Source organism: Pelodiscus sinensis, chromosome 4, assembly GCF_049634645.1.
Source record: "Pelodiscus sinensis isolate JC-2024 chromosome 4, ASM4963464v1, whole genome shotgun sequence".
In the NCBI taxonomy this organism is placed as follows: Eukaryota; Metazoa; Chordata; order Testudines; family Trionychidae; genus Pelodiscus; species Pelodiscus sinensis.
This window is the reverse complement of record NC_134714.1, coordinates 74,461,169-74,483,279: the sequence shown is the minus strand read 5'-3', so window position 1 is coordinate 74,483,279 and position 22,111 is coordinate 74,461,169. Positions and strand designations below refer to the sequence as shown.

The 22,111-nt window shown below is 46.2% G+C and overlaps 1 protein-coding gene across 2 annotated transcripts; it reads left to right on the top strand.

The window, feature by feature from the left end:
• The first annotated feature begins 2,165 nt into the window (after positions 1-2,165).
• LOC102454023 (transmembrane protein 178B-like) lies at positions 2,166-22,059 on the top strand. 2 transcript variants are annotated; one of them, XM_075927453.1, is made up of 4 exons: positions 2,167-2,910; positions 13,687-13,800; positions 15,652-15,789; positions 20,507-22,059. In XM_075927453.1, exons 1-4 carry the CDS (start codon positions 2,529-2,531, stop codon positions 20,749-20,751), a joined length of 879 nt encoding a protein of 292 aa, XP_075783568.1. In that variant the 5' UTR covers positions 2,167-2,528; the 3' UTR covers positions 20,752-22,059. The 2 variants fall into 2 exon arrangements, with proteins under 2 accessions (XP_075783569.1, XP_075783568.1); XM_075927454.1 differs by lacking the exon at positions 15,652-15,789 and having other exon boundaries at positions 2,166-2,910.
• The last annotated feature ends 52 nt before the right edge of the window (positions 22,060-22,111 follow it).

The following is a 22,111-nucleotide window of genomic DNA, read 5'->3' as shown; positions in this document are numbered from 1 at the left end:
TAGGAACCACTAGGAAAACAGCTAAGAGAGAATATGGTAGAAATCTATAAAATGACTGTTGCGGAAAACGTGGAATAAGGAAGTATTATTTACACCGGAGGTGGGGAACTTTTTTCTATCAGGGCCCTTGACCCACAGAAAAAAATAAATTGAGGGCTATACACAGCCCTTTGGGGGAGCAGGGAGGCCCCTCTACCCCCACTGTGGGGTAAGCTATTGTTTGTGGCTATAGCTCTGTGCTTGGGGGGATGAGGGGGAGACAAGGCTGAGCCAGAAATGAGTGGTTCAAGGGGAAAGAGGGGCTTTAATGACCTGACAACCCTAGCTCACCCCACCCCCCGCAGGAGGGTGAGCCAGCCCTCACAGCTCCAGCTCTTGGGGCATAGGTGCCAGGTTTTGGGATTTCAGCCTGCCGCAGAGGCTTGCCATGGACCAGATTAAATTAAGCAGGGCAGATGAGACCTGTGCTATTACTGTCTTTTAGTGAATATACCTCGCACCTGAATATACCCCATGGTTTTTGCAGTTTGAGTAAAAAAAATCTTGTATAGCCCGCGCACGTCAAACTGTGTGGGGGAGGGAGGGCTTCTACAGGTCGGGGGGGGGCACTCACTTCGCCTGGTTCCTGTGTAGCTGCACAACCTCCGGGTGGGGGAGCACTTACCCCCTGAGTCCCACGCAGCCGCACAACCTCCAGGCAGGGGAATGAGAGTGCTCCCCTGCCCCTTCCTGTGGCTGTGCAGCCTCCAGCCTCTGGGTGGGGGAATGCTCATCTCCTGGTTCCTGCACAGCCACAGGAAGGGGCAGGGGGAGCGCTCCTGCGCAGGAACTGGGAGATGAGCGCTCCCCCACCCGGAGGCTGGCGGCTATGCAGTGGGGGAAGGGGCAGGGGAGTGCTTACCACCAGGTGAGTTAAAAAAAAATGTATACTCCGCACCAGAGTATACACTGCAGGGAGTGCGGGGTTTGTAAAAACGAATATAACCCGCGGGTTATAGTCGCTAAAATACGGTAGTTCCCCACACCTAGTTTACATTTTCATATAACACAAGAACCAGGAGCCACCCAATGAACTAGGCACAAAAAGAAATTTCACACAACTCCTCGCCTACTTGTGGAATTGGTTGCCTGGGAATGTTGTGAAGGCCACACCTACAACTGGATTCAAAAAATAATTTGCTAAATTCATGAAGGATAGGTCTATCAATAACTTAGCCAAGATCATCAGGGATGCAATCATATGCACTGGGTTGCCCTAAATTGCTGACTGCCAGATGGTGAGACTGGATGAAAGGTTCACTTGATGGATTGTCCTGTTTTGTTCATTCCCTTTGAGGCATGTTTTTGTTGGAAGATAGGGGTGCTGGGCTAGATGGACCATTGGTTTGACCCAATATGGACAGTCTTATGCATACAAGCTTCTCATACCCTTCGGCTGTGTCTACATTGGTGCGATCTTGCGCAAAAGCAGCTGCTTCTGCGCAAAAACTTGATGCCTGTCTACACTGGCCGTGAGTTCTTGTGCAAGAACACTGACGTTCTAATGTATGAAATCAGGGCTTCTTGCGCAAGAACTATGATGCTCCCACTCAGGATAAAGCCCTGTTCTTGTGCAAGAGGCCAGTGTAGACAGGCAACATGAATTTCTTGCGCAAGAAAGCCCTATGGTTAAAGTGGGCACCAGAGCTTTCTTGCGCAAGAGAGCATCTACACTGGCATGGATGCTCTTGCGCAAAAGCACATGCCAGTGTAGATGCTCTCTTCTGGAAGAGTTTTTGCACGAGAACGCTTCCGCAAAAGAGTTCTTGCACAAAATCATGCCAGGGTAGACGCAGCCTTCTAGTAAGGCCCTTCAGAGACATGCAGTGCCTGTTATTCTAGAGCTAGATCCTCCTCAGATTTACCGATACCCCTCATGCCTATCTTGCAGCACACTAGTCTGTTCTGCTCATGGTTCTCTGCTGGAGATGATCACAGCAAAAGGACCAGGGAGTGCCAGACCCTTGTAGGTCCATTTCTTGGGGTGCAGGGTTTAACGCTGCCTTGCATTGAAAGAGTTACCAGACTTTCGTGCCCAGCTGTGGCCACTTGAATTAGAGCCAGCTGGGCAAAGCAAGCCTGCGCTGCACGCAGCGTTTCACAGCTTTTCCCGCCCTGCACCAGCAGCGCAGATGGAAACGGGCGGTTCACGGGCCGCAGCGCCAGGCTGAGGCCGCCAGGGGCAAGGGAAGGGAACGGGACGACGCGCCTGGGGCCTGCAGGCGGGAGGCGCCAGGGCTGCTCCGCTCTCCCCAGCCCGGCCCCGCGCAGGGGGCGCGTCGCGCGGTTGCGAAGTGGCTCCTTGGCAACCAGGGGCTCCCTGCCCCGCCGCGCCGGACTGGGCTGGGGCGGGAGCCTGGCTGTAGCCTCGCCCCGCCCCGCCGCGCCTGGCCCCGGGCGCCCCTCTGACCCCTCAGGGCGGCGGCGGGGGCGGCCGCCAGCCGGGCCGAGCTCTGGAGGCGCTGCCGCCCGCCCCCGGCGCGGGTAAGATGGCGGCCGCGGCTCAGGCGCTGAGCGGCTCGGGGCTGCTTCTGGCCGCCGCCGCCCTGGCGCTCCTGGCCGTGGCCATCGGCACCGACTCCTGGTACCAGACGGACGCGCGGAGGCACCGCGAGCGCTGCCGGGGCTTCGGCCACAAGCGCAGCGACCCCCCCGGCTCCATGTCGGCGCCCAGCCCGCACCTGCCGCTCCGCGCCCGCCCCCCGAGGGCCCTGCTGCCCGGCCGGCCCCCGGCCCCGGCCCCGGCCCCCGCAGCCGCCGCGGCCCTGGACTCGCACTGCAGCCGCCGCTTCAACTCCACCGTGGCCGGGCTCTGGAGGCGCTGCCACCGCGCGGGCTACGAGCCGGAGAGCGAGGAGCTGATCCGGAAAGGTGCGGGGCTGGGGGCGGAGCGAGGCCGGCCCGGTGGGGGCTGCGGTCAGGCCCTGAGAGAGGGGGCGGCTGGGCCCAAGGGGGGCTCTGTCCGGAGGGGCCTGGCTCGCGCTGCCCGTTCCCTGGGTGCCCGGGTCCCTTGTGGCTCCGCGGCGCATCTCCCGGGGCTGGAGCCGCCGCTGTCCGCGGTGCTGAGCCCGCCTCGCTTTCCAGTGCGCTCCAGGCGCCGGCCTGCCGACCGACCGGGAAGAGCCTTTGGGAAGGGCTCGGGGTGTCAATCGCCCGGCCAACGACCGGCTCTCTGCCGCTCGCCGAGGGGAGCGGGGCTTTCAACCTGGATCGGGATGTCGGGCTGTTCCTATGCCGTGCGGTGTGTCGTTGGGGCTCCCCGGCCTCTGCAGCCTCCGGCCCGGCTCTGCCCTTTCAGATGCCCAAGCTTCTAGTCTGCGGGTGACAAGGCACCCAGCTGCTCTGGCCTTCTAGGGTGAAGGATGGGAGCAATGCCACGAGCTCGGGAATAGCTTAGCTCAGACACTTTCTTTGAGGCATCTCCTGTAGGACAGTACTCTAGGAGAGCACTGCTGGGGACCAAGCTGGTTAGGAGCCTGTGGCTGGCTAGCTTTTCACAGCCAGGTAGGCTTAAAAAGGCTGTTGCAGTGGGGGGCAATGCCTACCTGATGCAGCACTGCTACAGCTGTGCTGTTGTCTTGGCTATGCCTGGGTGTGATGAAGGTGCTTCCCTCCTTGTCCAGTCTGGTCTGCAGGACTTTCCCTAGTCTATTTTTCAAAGTCCCAACATTGGAATTAATGCCATGGCCTTGAGGAGACTCTTCCACATATCCTCTGAAGGGCTTATCCCCCTCGTAATCAGCCTATGATTTTGCTTCATTTGGTCAGTATTTTGGTAAATATTCCAGGCATTGTCTGTCTTTAACTGTAGAGAAAGGACGTGTTCCTTCCTATTATACTGTATGTCCTATCTCCCCCTGCATGATTATCCCTCTATTGTGACCCAGTCGCCATGGTGGGGACAGAACTTTCATCCTGCTCCACCAGCTCAGATAGCAGGAATGCGTTAAAGATACTCTTTTTAACAATCAGAGCAAATGAGACAGTTGAGCAATTATTCAAACATTATTCTATCTTATTCTGATGGTGCAAACCATGTGCTGTCTGGGTAAGAAGACAGCACCTGTCCCAATGTGCTTACAATCCAGATAGACAATCTATAGAGCATGGTTAGGAAGTAGAATACAATTATATCTTGAAGAGCATGATTTACTGACCCAAGAGATAGGTATTAACATGGAGTAGGGAGTTGGAGGAGAAGCTCCTTGACTTAGGCACATAATGAAAACAAATAGCAAAAATCCAAATGTTTGTGTCCTCCAGCAATGGCTCAAGTCCCCACAGCCTCTGTACAATAGAAGATGGAATGACTGTGGAGCTGGACTTCCTCTCTGAATTCTTTCTAATGTTTAGCTGTGGCTCTTGTTCCTAGAAACGCAATTACAAAATAAATTATCTGCTTTTGCCATTTAATCTACCAAGATCCATTTTCATTTATATTTCCATGTTGGTTTCATTCCACTAAAAGGCAGTTTATTAGTTTCATTTTATTAATTGACCTTGTCATTTAAAATGTCTGCTTGCTTCTGCATCATATTAAGCCATTCTGCTCCTACTGAATGTTTCCCTCCCTCAACCCCTTTGCCCCCACAATTTGAGTTTTACTGTATTCTTCTTTTCTGAAACTTTGCCAAGAGTCCATTCCCATCAGCCAGGAAAGCTCAGGTTTTCCTATGTCATGGGGTCTATCATTGGGGCTCCCCAGTCTCTGCAGCCTCCAGCCCACCACTGCCCCCTCAGGCTTCCCACCCTGCTTCTGGTATGCAGATGGCAGTGGCTTGTCTAGGGCTTGATCCACTCACCTCTTTACTCATTCACATGTGTTATATTTAGGATCAGGACTTTAAATGGATCTGGTTCTTAGTTTTTCATCATTGCTTGCTTTGCTCAGAGCCTCTCTCCACCCAACTTTCCTGGGGCTACTGTTTGTAACCAGCCTCTTCGTGTCAGTAAGGAGATGAATTTGTCATTGTGCTCTTTGGCCAGGGCCATTATTATGTATTATGAACTTGAGATACGGGCAAATACTTCCCTTGTTAGGATCTGTAGGTGGCTACAATTTATCATTGCAAAGCTCTCTTTTTCCTTGCTTTGCTGTGAGCCTAATCTGAAATCTTTTGGGTACTAATAATGGATTTGTAAAATAGAAAACATTTCAGAGACCTTCTGTGACAGAGGAATAAATGAACTTATAAGACTTCAATAGAGATTCTGTAAAAGATTTAAGGAAGGAGCACTAGAATGTGGGAAATCCATTGTTTCAATGCTTTATAGGCCTTTCTTAAGGTTTGAATAAACTAAGTTCACCTTGCTTTTCTAATTATTTGCCTATTACTACAAGACAAACAATAGTAGTAGTGGCTGGCAATTTGGATGTAAATAATAACTCAAGTTACATGTTAATGTGATTTATCTAGAGACTTTCAAGCATCTCAACCTTTATAGATGAGAATTTCAGAACATAAATATACAATAAGGTAAAAAAGCAGAACATTGTAATGAGCAAAAATTAGACGAGGAAACTGATAATATGGGTGACTGTTCAAAGATGCCTTCATTATATGCTCCCAAAACACACACTCTTTCAATCACGAAAGATTTCTTGGATTAAAAAAAAATCCTGGTTAAGAGGGAAGGTGGAAGAAGCAATATAAAGCAAAACACATGAAGACACTGATGGAAATGAGTGCAAGTCAGCAAGCAAGAAATGCTTATAGTTCTTCAGTTAAATTAAAAGGATAAGGTGGGAGGGGAACCCTATGGATAAAAGAGCTAAAAGACAAAGTTATTTAAATATAATTGGGGAAAAAATCCTGGAAATGGTACAGGGTCACGTAAAAAGGACTGGGGCTTATTTTATAGTATCTTCCTTCTACTGGACCATGCTTTCCTCTTGCAGCACCAGCTTACTCCCTGTTAGTTTTGTCTGAGCTCTCTTACCGAATCCAGGGAAGCAATTTCCACTAGTTGTGTTACTTTAAGCCTTCTTACCAAACAACTCAAAACTTTGCTGACTCAGCCTATACAGACTTGGCAGGAAGACTCATCCCTTCCCCAATTCTGACCCTCATGTTGGTAACTTCAGTAATTATGATGTCCTGGCACTTGCCTCAGAGCCTCTGCAATAATGGCTACCACCCAGGCTCCCTTCTGCCTGTTTTGGTTTCTGGAGCAGTTCCTCTCTGCAGTAGCACCTGTAGCGTGGGGAGCACAGCCACTTGTCCTTCAGCTTTCTGGAAGACATTGCAGTTCTTTCCTCCATGTCGTGCTCTTTTTCATGTGCAGCAGGCAGGGCTAGTTAACTTTACTTTTATTTTCTCATAATGGACAGTGAAAGTACAAGTACCACCATTTCTCTAGGGTCAGAGGCTTGCAGATAGTTATCTGGTTATCAGTCGTGATATGGAAAAGGAAATAGTAGTAAATAAATATTTCCACTCTTCTTGGAAATTAGCAAGAAGATGTGATATCATTAAGTGATAATGAAATACATACTATCCAATCAGTAAGGAGGGAGAATTGTAAATAGCAACTATTACAGTAAACACTTTAAAATCTGGAGAACTGGATAACTTGGACCCTAAAGAAATTGGAAGAGGAGCTCTGTGAACAATTAACATGGATTTTTAACAAAACTTGGCACACAAGAGATTCCAGGGGACTAGAAAAGCCAGCATAGCACCAATCTTTAAAACAGTTAAACAGGATTACCCACAAACCAGAGGCAAGTTCCCTGGACATAAATCCTGATCAAGACTGATAAAGGATACAAACAGTAGAGAATTTAAAATACGATTAATGCAAATGAACATGGTTGTATGGAAAATGTCTTCTCCAAGAAACTCTATATAATACACATCCAAATTTTGAAAATGTATAAGTGGGGGAATATCAAGCTTTCCTCTGTGTATCGTTATTAGTGAATAGTGTATATCTACTTCAAGAAGGGATGTGTAAAACTGGAAGGGATTCAGAAAGAGCTACAAGAATTTTGAGATCTAGAAACATGTCATAATGAGACTAAACAAACTTAATCTGTCTAGTTTGAGAGTGATCAAGTCACCTCTTAACCATCTACAACCATCTTCATGGGGAAGAGATTTCTGATTGTGCTAGATTTAAAGAGCTATCAACTAAGAGGCATTGAAAGCTGAAGTTTTCATTGAAAGCTGAAGCTAGAAAACCTGACTATACAATTGTACCTTATTTCTAATAGTGAGAGCAATTAATCTTTGGAGTAATTTGCCTAGGTATGTGGTGGATTCTCTAACCCATACATTCTTTAATTCTAGACTGCACATCCTTATAAAACATAATACACCATAGTTTAACCAGAAAATATGGGCTTGATGGAGAAATTCTCAGTTAAGGCTTTTTGTCCTGTATTATACATTAGGTGGTCAGACTAGATTATTATAATGATCCCTTCTGGCCTTACATATTTACAAACTTCAAATTCACCATTTGGGAAACACTTCTTGAAATAATATCTTCAGATTCTACCCTACATTTTATAGGACTAGAGTCAAGGCTTAAAATTTAGAAAAAGTAATGGACTGAACACTTTGAAACCAGATGTATATTGGATTTGTATTCTGTAAACATTTAAACCATCAGGTTTAAATAAAGAGCTGGTGTGTCTTTGTTTTAGATTTAATCAATGTAGTTTTAGCCAACATATCCTTAGTTCAGATCCCATTGGACATAAGTGATCTTTAGAGCAAATTAGCATATACAAATACAATTTAAGAATGAGATTAAAATGTAAAATTACCTTTCACATATATGTTATATAGCACTGTAAATAATAATATTATCTAATATAGATTTTACCTTTTGAGAAACCCTTCCTAACTGAATAGAAGAGAGAAATCATTGTTTGTTTTTGGGCCTATATTGCTGTATCTGTTTCTAATGTGACACTGATTTTTATAAGATTTAGTTAATTTGGATTTTAGTTTTGTGTAGTGTTAATTTTAGTATATCTTTTGATGTGAGGCTTTTATGAATCTATTATGTATAATTGAATAGTTGTGTAACCGCATAAAATTTTAGAGGTTCCATGACTATTTGATAGTCCTGCCTGTATCCGAGGCAGCAGCGTGGGGTGGTAGGTTTAAAAAGCAGCTCCCCGCATGGACCAGCTCCTGCCTTGCTATCCCACACTGCTGCCTCTGATACAGAGGCAGCTGCGTGGGGTAATAGCTGCCCCTGTCGGGGGGTGGTGGCCTGAGCTCTGCATGGACAGAGACTGATCCATAGCAGTAGCCCCTGTCCATAGGATGCTGGAGTAGCCTCTGTATGTGGTGAGCTTGGACCCCTCATGGATAGGGGCTGCTGCTGCAGAGCAGCCTCTGTCTGCAGCAAACTCAGATATACTGCAGACAGAGGTTGTTTCATGGCAGCCTTGCTTTCCTCCCCTTCCCCCCCCCCCCCGCCCTGCTGCCTAAGAGGCAGTGTGTGTGTGGGGGGGGGGGGACGGCACGGACGGCTCTGGAGCTGGTGCTTGGGGAAGCTGACTTTTAAGCTGAACCCCCCCCCCCCCACACACACACACACACGCACACACAGCACAGGCTCCTACCTGCTTCCACCTCTGCTATCTCTGTAGGAGGCAGCAAGCGGAGGGGGGGGGGGGTGTTGTACTAAATAAAAGCAAGCAGGATCTTATGAGGGGGATAAGGCAAAAAGCCACATTTATTGTAAAGATAATAATAAAAAATAAAAGATAGAAGCAAACAACATTGTTTAACTACTTATTCCTATCACTACTTAACCCTTATACACTTGTGTGTGTGTGTGTGTGTGTGTGTGTGTATGTATGTATGTATATATATATATATATATATATACAGGCAGTCCCCGGGTTACGTACAAGATAGGGACTGTAGGTTTGTTCTTAAGTTGAATCTGTATGTAAGTCAGAACTGGCGTCCAGATTCAGCCACTGTTGAAACTGATCAGTTTCAGCAGCGGCTGAATCTGGACGCCAGTTCCGACTTACATACAGATTCAACTTAAGAACAAACCTACAGTCCCTATCTTGTACGTAACCCGGGGACTGCCTGTATATGTATATATATATATATATATATAAGTCGGAACTGGCGTCCAGATTCAGCCGCTGCTGAAACTGATCAGTTTCAACAGTGGCTGAATCTGGACGCCAGTTCTGACTTACATACAGATTCAACTTAAGAACCCCAGGCATCCCCAAGTCAGCTGCTGCTGAAACTGATCAGCGGCTGATTCCAGGAAGCCCGGGGCAGGGACTTCCTGTAGTCAGCCACTGGTCATTTTCAGCAGCTGCTGACTAGGGGACACCTGGGGCAGAGCAGCTGGGGTGCTGCTGGGTTGGTCCAGTGGTACCCAGAGCGGCGCTACGGGACCAACCGGCAGCGCCCCAGCTGCTGTACCACAGGCGTCCGGAGCAAAGCCGCGGAGCACGGGGGCAGCGGGACAGCCCAGACGCGCCGTGGCTATCCTGCTGCCCTCGGGCTCCGTGGCTTTGCTCTGCTTTGCTCCCCGTCCCCCTGGTCTGCAGACCAGGGGGACGGGGAGCAAAGCGGCGGAACACGCGGGCAGCGGGACAGCCCAGACGCGCCGTGGCTATCCTGCTGCCCTCGGGCTCCGCGGCTTTGCTCTGCTCTGCTCCCCGTCCCCCAGGTCTGCAGACCAGGGGGAGGGGGAGCAGAGCGGAGCAGAGCAGAGCGGCGGAACGCGCGGCCAGCTGACAGCCCAGAAGCGTCTGGGCTGTCAGCTGGCCGCGTGCTCCGCTCTGCTCCCCCCCCCCCTGCAGATCAGGGGGAGGGGGAGCAGAGCGGAGCAGAGCAGAGCGGCAGAACGCGCGGCCAGCTGACAGCCCAGACGCGTCTGGGCTGTCAGCTGGCCGCGTGCTCCGCTCTGCTCCCCCTCCCCCTGGTCTGCAGACCAGGGGGAGGGGGAGCAGAGCAGAGCGGAGCGGAGCAGAGCAGAGCGGCAGAACGCGCGGCCAGCTGACAGCCCAGACGCGTCTGGGCTGTCAGCTGGCCGCGTGCTCCGCTCTGCTCCCCCTCCCCCTGGTCTGCAGACCAGGGGGAGGGGGAGCAGAGCAGAGCGGAGCGGAGCAGAGCAGAGCGGCAGAACGCGCGGCCAGCTGACAGCCCAGACGCGTCTGGGCTGTCAGCTGGCCGCACGTTCCGCCGCCGCTTTGCTTCCTCTCCCTGGTCTGCTCCGCTCTGCTCCCCCTCCCCCTGGTCTGGGCTGTCAGCTGGCCGCGCGTTCTGCCGCTCTGCTCTGCTCCGCTCCGCTCTGCTCTGCTCCCCCTCCCCCGGTCTGCAGACCAGGGGGAGGGGGAGCAGAGCGGAGCACGCGGCCAGCTGACAGCCCAGACGCGTCTGGGCTGTCAGCTGGCCGCACGTTCCGCCGCCGCTTTGCTTCCTCTCCCTGGTCTGCTCGAGACCAGGGAGAGGAAGTGCCCCGTTCGTAACTGCGGATCCGACGTAAGTCGGATCCGCGTAACTCGGGGACTGCCTGTGTGTGTGTGTGTGTGTGTGTGTGTGTGTATGTATATATATATATATATATATATATATATATATATATATATAAAACCATTCATTCATACATTCATTCATTCAAGTTCTGTGTATAGTTACCAGCCTGGAAGTTGCTTGTGACAGGATACTGGCCAGGTACTCTGTACACAAGTGATGGTAGTGGGGAGCGAAGTCCTGATCAGATGCGCATCTGACGCTCCTGGTGGGCTGGCAGCAGAACCTTGGACTCTGATTCCATAGTTTTTTAGTCCAGTTCTTATAGGAATTTCTTCTTATGCCAGTCTATGGAAATTGCTGTATCATGCTGATGTCTCCAGGGTGGCTGCCAGGTGCTCATCAGTGATCTCATCAGGTGGACCTCCAGTTTCTCCACTTGACACCTTTTGGTTGCACTGGCACCTGACGCCTTCTTCAGCCCTTTGTTGCTGTATTCTCAGGCTGGCACCTCTTAGAACCATTCACTCCTCATCCAAGCACACTCTCTCTTACATACATTCCTTAATGTTTCCCATACAATGTTTTTGTATAATAATAACTTTACATATATCAGAGTTGTAGTTACAAAAAGTTTCTGGGTGGTATTGCTTAAAACATTCTCTGAGTGCTGAGTAAAGTTACAATGTTTTAAAGAGAACAGGCGTCAATTAAGTAACAATGCCCTTAGTCAATTACAGGGCTTGGCTCCCATAGCAGAGTTAGTGGTTTGACAATGCATTGTTACAATGTATCTTTGCAATGTCAATTTCAAGCAGCCCCTTGCACAAACTTGAGCATGCCCTGGAGCACAGAGGGGGGGCTGTTTCTGGTTACATAGGATTATATTTTTAACAGTTCTAAGTTACATGACCTAATACATTATATTCTAAAGGGGGCAATAATAATAATAAATCTAAACATTTAACAATCTTAACTAATAATAATAATAATAATAATAAGAATTAATAATAAATCTAAATACTTTAAGTTGTGGGGAACAAATTATGGGGAGTCACTTCCATTTGGAGGAATCATTTTCAATACATTAATATGTTATCCCTACAGGGGGCCGGTGGAGCTGGCAGACATGGAGAGCTGGCTCCCCGCATATAGCTGGCTCCCTGAACGTATCCGCTTCCGCCTGTTGTCCTCACCCTCCACACTGCTGCCTATCAGAGGTGGCATCGTGGAGGGTGATGCCAGGCAGGAGCTGATAGATGCAGGGAGCTGGGGAGTGAGTGTGAGTAGCAGGTGGATCCAGTGCTTGTGGGGAGCTGGTTTAAAAGCCAGCTTCCCATGGGCACCAGCTCCTGCCTTACTGCCTCTGATACAGAGACAGCAAACGGGGGGAGGTAGTGTAGTTGCCAGGATTAACCGATAAGCTCAGGCTAATTGTGTAGTCATCTACACGCTGACATCCCTAGAATCTATACCTATAAAGTGAACACACTAAAATCCAATCCTATCCAATAAAGTGTTTAGTATGGTAAATATTAAAAGCTAGATATGTAATCAGTGATTGACAATTATTGGAATTAAATACCATGATTTGGAGGATGTGGGCTAAGTGCTTAATTCAGAGCTATGCAAATTTCTTTGTGAATGTGACCTGATCCCATTGAAGTCAATGAGAGTTGGATTGAGTTCTGGGAGTGGATAAGAGGCATCCATACAGTAAAATCCCTCCATATTAACTCTCTAAATTAAGTCTTTACTAACAACATGCAAATGGAGGTATTATAATCTTGTTTCTCTAGCCTTGTTAATAGGTGCTGTAGAAGGACTTGAGAGGGAGGGACATCCTGGAATTACCCTCTTTAATACGGTTTTAAAAAATCTATGCTCTTTAATCTAAAATTCAGTCTACGTCAATAATCTGTTACCACATGGGAAAGTGAGATCACCTCTCTCCCATCCCCTTCTCAATTTCTAAATAATCCTGGATTTATGAGGGCCTCTTTGCACTTACCTTTTTTCTTGAGAAGCCAATCCTTCTCCGCAGTGGAGCCAGGTTTGTGCTGAGAGGTTACTGTCCCAATTAATCTCACTACAGAAGGAAATCTAAGAACAGCCATAAATGGTCAGACCAATGATACTTCTAGCCCATTATCCTGTGTATGACATGGTCATAGCAAGATCCTTCAGAAGCAGTGAACAAAACAGATGATCCATGTCCTGTTATTCAGTCCCAGCAGTGGGAGGTTTCAGGATACCCAGAGCATGGGGTTTTTTTCCCTGGCCTTCACAATACACCATGGCAACAAACTCCACAGGTAGTCTGTGTAGTGTGAAGAAATACCTTTTGTTAAATCTGTTACCTAGTAATTTCATTGGATGACTCTTGGTTTTTGTGTTCTGTGAAGGGGTAAATACACTTCTATGTTCACTTTCTTCACAGCATTTGTGATTTTTATAGATCTCTCTAATATCCATCCTCCCCTCCCCCCCCCCCGTCATCTATTTTTTTTCCTATTCCTAACCTTTCCTGTTCCTATCTCCTTTCAAATCCCTATTCTAGAGGTGGCATATACCATATCACTATGAGCAGGGCTCGACAAACCACTGTTTCTACTTGCCCATGGCGAGTAGATTTCAGCCGGTCGCTCCGTTTGCCCCGTTTGCTGGTCTGGTGCGTGTGCGGTGCAGGGCTGGCGAGTAGATCTTGCCGTGGTTTGTCAAGTCCTGAATATGAGGATAGTTGAAATCTCCCATTTATTACTGAATTTTCTGCCATTGTAGCCTCTGTAATCTCCCTGAGCTTTTCAACAACCATTGTCAAAAGCTGAGCAGGACTGTTCCCTAGTATGCTATTAAGGTTTTGTTCACTCCCAACCTATGGGAATGCCACTCTTTCACCCTCAGTGATTGTTTCACTGTCATCCTCTCCCCTTTTGATCTCAGGTCACACTTTGAATGCATGGAGAAACTCACTCACAATCCCTTTTTGTTGTTATTGCTGTCCTATTTGATTGCTGGCTGGAGCTAGTGAGTTAAGTTTGAACTAAGACCATCATGTGTCTGGCATACTGGCCTGGCAAACTCTGCTTCTTAGGACAACAAAGGAAGAAGGTGCTTCCTGAACTCCAGTTTGGTACAGGGATTTTATTTGAACATTGATCTTTCTGTCTTTCAGGAGTTATTGAGCGCTGCACAGCTGTGAAGTACCATTACACTTCATCCTCTCTGCCACGCAACTTACCCATCAATATTACCAACATCATCCGTCAGGACGAGTGGCATGCTCTCCGTAAGTAATCCAGACTTACTAATGTCAGACATCATTACTAAGCAGGGTGCTAGCATGCTCAGAACCTTTCATTTATAGGTTGCTGACATGACTTCAGTACCAAATGGGGCACTGATTCAGAGATTACTGACTATATGAACTTCAGATAGGGAGACTGGAGATAAGCAAATTGTGAGTAGAAAGTGACCCAAGTGTAGACGATATCTGAAATGGCTAGTGTAGGGACCATATAAATTGGCAATAGTGTTGCAGATCTGCCTGAGTGTGATGGAAGTATCACTGCAGACTACTGGATAAACTCTGAACTGCTAGGCATTGGTCAAACTGCATCCAGATAGTACTATAGAGTAACAACAGATGGCATGAGGCCTCTTTCCAGCTCCCTAACTCTCATGATCCCTCTTCCCAGAAAGCACACTAATTCTGACTTTTCCACTAGCCCATCCCCTGCATCTTCCTATTACCAGTTTTCCTACCCAAACGCCTCCCAGCTGTCTGGTCCCCTGCAACCCACCTGGAAGTACTCCACCCTATCTCCTTCCTCACCTATGTGTCCTATCCATATTCCCATTGCCTTCTGGTGTTCCTTTTCTGAGGATATGAGTTACTAGGCAACCCGGCTTCCCTGGATGGTTTCTACCCTATATAACTTACCAGCACAAATTTAGGTGACTTTGCAATTAATGCAACGTGAGTGAGATCGTGCGATAGGCTTGCATGTCTGCATTTTCATAGAGATGCTACACAATGTGTGCTGTTACAGAGAACTATGGTTGGAGAGATGCCCTAGAAATGCCATAGAGCATGACATTTCTGCAGGCACAGGTTTCAGAACATCAGATTCCTATATTCTGGTCTAAATTTTTAAAAGCAATTTGTGGCTTTTAGTGTGCCCAAGTTGAGATGCATTAAAGTGGCCTGGCTTGCAGCAATTGCTGAGCATCAGTCCTGTGAAAATAAAACTTTTTAAAAAGTAATGCAAGTTGAGCACTCAGACTCATTATCATGTTTCAAAAGATTGGCCTCTGCTCCAGCAGGATTAGAGGCAAGTGCATGTACTATAGTGATGAAGAGGGGAGCTGAGACCCAGCTAGCGTTATCCAGTGAACCCAGTGCCCCCTAAATGCAGAAATACACAGGGTACACCTCATCTATTTCCGTGCCACAGTCTGAACTCAAGGGAAAACAAACTGCTGGGAGAAGCCAGCCAGAAACTAAATTGACAGTAGCAGAAGGAAGCAGGGACCTCCAGATGTTGAAGACATCAGTGTCTGGATTTTTTTTTTTTTTTTTTACAAATTTTACTAAGGACATTATTTCCCCTGTATTGATTACTTGTTCGCTCCAATCCTCTTCCTCCCATTCTTTCTCTTCACCTCAGCCTCACTACACCTGCCTCCACATTTTCCCCCCTTTCCTTTCCCTGTCCTTTCCTTTGTCTCTAATCCTATCCCAAAACCACCAACAAACAACCTCAGTGTCCAAAACCAACAAAAAAGTTCTAGTTTTAACATGTCTGCAAACCATGAGAGTATTTGCTGTGCTGGTACATTATATCCCTTTAACCCATCACCCTCGGTTCAATTTGTCTTACGCTTCAGGCTAGTGGGTACGGTTCCAGCACAAAGGGGACTGTCTCAGAGTCCCTAGATTGTAGACACTGCTGTAATGCAAACAACTTCCTTTTTAAGAGAGTGCAGTGGGGGAAGCGCATTAGTGATATTAAGGGACAGCAGACCTGATAATCTTAATGGATTGTGTCAGTGTATTCTCTCTACATACCTCTCCTCTCCAAATCCTGTCCTGGTGTCTCCTTTATTTCCTTCCCCTCTTGCTCCACTTTCTCCTCAGATCTGCGGAGGATGACAGCTGGTTTCATTGGCATGGCAGTTTCCATCATCCTGTTTGGCTGGATCATTGGTATGCTGGGCTGCTGTAAACAGCATGAGCTCATGCAGTATGTGGCAGGACTTCTCTTCCTCATGGGAGGTGAGAGTTTCTCTTCGTTCTAACATCAAACTTTTGATAGAAAGCAATAAAGCCATATCCCAAGCAAGAGTAAAATCAGCCACATCAGCAAACAGCACAAAGCCATTTATTAATGCAAGAGTTGATGTAACATGGAGATTGAAATTCTAGACACGCATGGCAAAGGAGACAGGGTTCTTCTGAGTTCATGTCAGAGTAGATCTGATTGTGGGGGTGTATGCACATACGATCAAAGTCTTTTGAGAAGCAGTGTCATCAAAGTTGTGCATGTCTTCTGTGCCACCTTGTACTTCTGTGAGGGTATAAAAGATGGGGCAGTAGTGACTGTCAGTTCCCTCTTGCTGCCCATTGAATTGAGGTAGAAACCAGTGACTGCTTTACCTGCTACACTCTTCAGAAGCCTTAAACCAGTTTTCAATACATTTGGTGAAAAACTCTGTCTTCACGCTTTCTCTAAAGCAGGGGTGAGGAACCTGTTTTGGGTCAAAGGTTGCTGAGCCTGAGGCAAGTAGATTTTGAGTGCTCCAGCCTCACGGTGGGAGAGCTGGGGGGGGGGGGGGGGGGCTGGAGTACCAACACAGACTCCCTAATGTCTAGGGGCTCACCCCTCCCCCCCAACTTGGGTCCAGATCCAGGCAGGCCAGGGGCCGTAGGTTCCCTGCTTCTGTTCTAAAAGACAGTCTTAAAAAAAAAAAAAAAGACGTTAATGATTGTGTACAGCAAGGTAAGGGGCTTAGCCATCCCACTTCATGGGAGAATACACTTTTGGTTCAAACCCTATCCATCCTGCAATGGACTGATCCTCCTCAAATTGATACAAAGCCTCTTCTGCCTAAGAGTTATGTCCTGAGTAAGTGCTTTGTGTGCAAATCCTGTGGCAGGACCCACAAGTCCAGGAAAGTGGGCCTCAAGTTATATTTGCTTGGGCAATGCATGTGGGTCATTTTGGACCCAGAGATGACTGACTGAGTGGAGCTCCGGGATGGAAGCAAAGGGAACACCACTTCAAGGACAAAGCTCCTAATTAATTATGCACAAGAGATCCAGTTGCAGTGATACTCATGACAAAGCATACATTTTTTAATTTAAACAGTCAAGTTTAAAAAAATCGGGGGGAGGATTGTTAATTTTAACTAAAATAGCTAAATGAAATTTAAAAACCCACAAAAATTAAATCGACTGTCATCCAGGTCAACATGAGAAACTTAAAATATTGGCTTCTGTGACTAACAGTCGTCTTCTTTTTCCCGTTTGTTCATAACCTAGAAAAGCAAAACAAGCTTTCCTGTTTTTTCAGGTCCCAAACAACTTTTCAATTTGAAATGAATTAGTCCAAAGGAAGAAAATATTCTTTCTACACCAGCAGAAACTACTGCTGTTAACTGAAATTATCACCTCAACAGTCTCTAAATTCAAGTGCTTGAGTGACTTCCAGTTCACTGGTTTGACTTTCTTTAAAACATCATCAGCAAACATGTATTTCTTGAATGGTTCAACCTTAGCTCTGAATTTATAATAGTTGGCATTATGAAGGGATGATGGCTATAGCATGGGCATCCAGCAAACCCCTCTTCAGCAGTTAAGGTTTGATCCTGTTACAAATATTCTCAATACTCAGTAAGAAAATGAGCTGGAGATAGTACCTGTTCCATTTGGTTTTTTTAAGTGCTTATAATTTAACACTGTCATTGCATAGTTCTTTTTCAGAACTCACTCAGTTCCTTCCAGATTTCAATAGCATCAGCAGTAAAACAGCTCTTTCCCTGCATTTTGTTCAAGGCTACAGAAGTAGCCAGGGCACTCAATATGTATTCAACATTTCTCTTAAGCCCAATGTTGAGAACTTTGGCTGTGATAGTGCCATCTATTTTTCACAATTTTGTTCACAAACTGTCATCAAATTAGGCCAGTTCTTCATATATTGCTCAAAACATTTCTCCACTGAGTTCCATTGCACATCTTGTGGGAGAGTTAGCTTGGTTCCATTTTTCCCAGAGCAGCTGCTGCAAAGCAGTAGTTACAGAAGTATTTAGCAATTTTAACAATATTAGTCTTTTTTTCTGGAACACTGAAGTCTTTGGGTAGGAGGTGCATCAAATGAGCACTGCAACCTTGGCTTATGACCACTGTGAAGGTTTGGCAACAAAAGTGCGGTTGATGTGCAAGTGAAAAATAGTCAAACTTGTTTTTTCTGCCTTCTATTGTCAACAGATAGTTTTGCTGTGTGGGTAAGCATCCCCCAGTGCCCTGTTGTGGAAAGGTAGTGCTGATCCCTGCACTTCTGGGGATTCTCGGAGTTCTCCTGCAGCATTCTTATCTGTTGGGAGCAGCATCATGAGTAGCTCTGTGAGCTGTCTGCCCTGAGGAATGTCAAAGCACCATAGCAGTCTCTTCAGCCCTCCCCCTGCTGCAGCAGTGTGCCTGCCATTGTGTTTCTAGCAGGGCAGAATGGGGTCATCCCAATGATTTACTCTTTTTGTTTGTTCCCTGAATGGAGCAGCTCACTCAGCTGCCAGATACTTCACAGAGCTTTGAAAGAGGAGGGGTGCATGTCTGCAGGGCAACAGAGATCCCAAACCTGAGCATAGCCATCAGGGCAGGCATTGTGGGATATTGATGGAAGCCAGTTTTCTCAACAAAACTGAGTCCATGCTGGCTCTTTGTGGACAATAAATGGAAGGGAAAGACCCAAGTCTCTTGCAGGGGAGGAATTTTTTTTTTGTTGCCAAAACTGGGTGTGTTTCCCACAGAAGTTGCATTTTAGTATGTATGCTCTCATTGTTTTGTCGTCAAAAGGCAGTTTTTAAGTGACAACCATGCCAGTATAGACAAAGTCCGCATATTATTAGCTTGACTCTTTTCACTCTCCTAAATTTCTTATCTTGAATACATTTTGTAGCATGGTCTAGGACCAAGCTTTGTACTAGGCATTTTGCAATTTTCCTGCAACATCTGCTTTGTTGGGTGGACTATGTCCTGGTCTTAATGACCGACCATGTTAACGAAGTGTATGTTTTCAATCATGCAGAAAGGAGTTTGCTGCATAAACAAACTGGCCAATGTTTTTATCAATTATCTCCTGTCACCTGCTGGTTCGTATCCCAAACTTATCTATGGTTGTTTCTGGATTTTGGGGTTGTTTTTGTTGCTACTGGTATACTGTGGTGTGACATACATGTGACTGAAACCCTACCAGTGGCAGATAACTCTGAAATTATGGAAAATGATGGTGAACTTGAAGATAGTCTTCAGAATCCTGTATCTTGAGGATGGATACTTAAAGTCAATGCAGTTATTTATAATTACTGTACTGCTCATAGTATTGTCAGCAAATGCAACTTTAAAGGTGAAATTGTAAAAATATCTGCTTATTGCAGCAATTTTTTATCATAACTGCATCCAGATAGTACTATAGAGTAACAACTTTATTTTTTGCACAAATGTGGGCATTCAAGAATAGTCCAGAGGGAAGACAGGTAGTCCTTAAGAAAAGAAGTATGAAATGAGTTTACCAACCTGAAGATCTTGATTGTTCAGACATGTTTCTTTCATCATCTTAACCACAGCTTCCCTTCTGAGAAGGAATACTTGTCATGTTTTATTGGGGTAACTAGGCCTTGCATTTCTTTTTTAGGCCTGCATGCAAGATGCAAACAGTGTGTTTTACCCACAGAGGAACTTTTACAGCCTGCTGCTATTATGGGTTTTCCCTTCTGGTGAAATTGTTTAAACAGCATATTCCAAAAGTCTGAGGTCTTTCTAAGTGTAGCCTTCATTGATTTGAGATCTACCATACCAATTTCACTTTTCTTTCTAGGGCCTGTCCTGCCCTTCTCACATTTATGTCCAGATCAATTCTGCCCCCCAATATCAGTGAAGTTTTTGAAACTTTGCATTTTTAGGGAGAATTAAAGGACTAACTCTGTACACAAATATAGAGGGACAATAGGGTTCAAGTCTGTTTATTTCTCACCTCTCTATTAAAATTTTTTGCTGTTAACAAGCACGTTATCTGTGGAGACAAACCCACAATTTGACAACTACAAAACTAAGCATCTAATGGAAACTTCTAGACTGAGTCCCATTGGGTAAATGGAAAGATTAACCTAAATAATCTGTACAGCAGTCTCTGGAACCTCATAAGAGTGGGTCCCTAATCTATGAACAATGGAACCTTACTTAAATGTCACATGACTATAGTCTCATACTATAGAATTTGATCCCTATTTTATGATGAGATGCATTATAGCTCATATCTAAATTAAAACTATTTTTGAGAAACCCTATCTAAAGTATTTATTTAAAAAATCTTAAATATTTTTTAATCCACTCTCTCATCAACTCAACTATGCCAGGTCCTTGAGAAGAGTAAGTTGGTAGGTAAGCATCTTCTATTGACAGTGTGGCATAGACACTGTGGTACGTCTGTAACCTCATTCATGTACTGCAAAATAGCATAACTTTGGTTGACTTATCACAGTAGTGTAGACAAATCCAAAGTTAGGCAGGACTGTGTAATGGTGTGAGAAGCTGATCTGAACAGCTGGAAAACTAAATGTGCTACATTTTGGGTTTTTTAGTTTCTCTGATTTACTGTTTAAAAAAAAAAAAGCTGCTGAAGAGGCTGAGGCCTGACACTGCCTTGGATAGAAAACACAAACTGGGTACAGCTGCATTGCTTTGCAAGCCTCCTAGTCTTTTTGCTTTTCTTCTGCAGGTACATGCTGCATCATCTCACTTTGTACCTGTGTGGCTGGGATTAACTTTGAGTTGTCTCGCTATCCTCGCTATGTCTATGGGCTGCCTGAGGATATCAGCCATGGCTATGGCTGGTCCATGTTCTGTGCCTGGGGAGGCCTGGGACTTACTCTTCTGGCTGGATTCCTCTGCACATTGGCCCCCTCGCTCAATGCCTCTCGTACTGCTGTACAGAAACCCAGACATGAAAATGGAGCTGTGTGACCTCAAAGAGTGCAGGAGAAGACACTCCAGCAAATACAGCCTAGGTAAAGCTGTAGGCTAACAGCACTGTGGGGATGGTGCTATACCTGTGGAAGAAATGAGGAATGTTAAAGCTGTTTGGCCAAGTCCTGTGGTGTATGCCACTGTATGATTCTCCTGCTACAGACTCGATGCAGGCTCTACACCAAGCCAGGGTTTGACTTCTAATGTGCTCTTTTATATAAGAGGGATTATCTCCTGTGTTATTTGAAACACTAACTGCACCTGTGTTCTAGTCCAGTTGTGGAGGATTCTAGTTCATTATAAACATGTAACTGCATGTGTAGGAGCCTGAATGTCCTTCAACATGGCTTGGCACAGCCCTCCAATTTTCCAGAACATCTTGGAGCTCCAGATGGTTAGAGCACACAGCAATTTGTCATTTCCCCTCAGTACTGACTAATCTGCTGCAAAAAGTGAGGCTCACTTGAATGAAGGCTACCTGGTGGCTACCAGCCCCCTCCTCCTTTGGCAAGGGGGAAGTTGGTCCCTCTGCTTGCTACCTTACTCTTCAAGCAGCTGAACTTGGTCATTCTTTAAGCAGCAGTAGCATCTGCTAGCTAATGCACATGATCCTAGTTACAAATATGTGCAAAAGCTAGGATCAATGATCTACAAGCAACCTTCACTCACTATAGAGCTGTTCCAGAACAGGATCAAGGTGCATTTGTCACAGTGGAAGTGTTTCAGCTGCTAGACTCACCCTCAAGGACCCCCCTCTCTTGAAGAATGTGATGCCTACTTGCAAAGAAAGAGCTCTTGGTGAAAAGAATTACTAGCTTTTACTGTTGAGGGAACACTTTAATCACAATAGCCTGTTGCCATCTGTCCACCAGAAAGAAGCGTGGCTTTTACGCTATACAGAGACCATGTATGAAATTGAGCATGAGTTCAGCTTTGTCCTCACAATTGTCCATCTGGAAGGTAGAAGACAACCTGTGCACAGCTCAATTGATGTCATGTCCTTTAACCAGCAGAGAACCATTTTTGGAGGAATGGATGGTAAGCAGCTTAACCACCCCACATCAGCACTAGGGCTAATTCAGGAACACAAGCCAAGCTATGGCCAGGTACAGTTTTCTTTCATACATACCATCCCCTCCTCCCAGCTTAAAGTGCACAGGCAGTGGGATGTTTACAGTATTTCTGTAACACAGCTGAATAGCATGTAAGTTAAACAGTGCTAAAAAAAAATCAATGTATTTATAAAGTGTCATTTTTAAATGGAGGTTGTGCGTCTCAACTGGCATTAAAGTACTGAAAAACTTGTTTACTGGATGGATTGTTGAGCTCTTTTCCACAGTACCATCACCACCATATT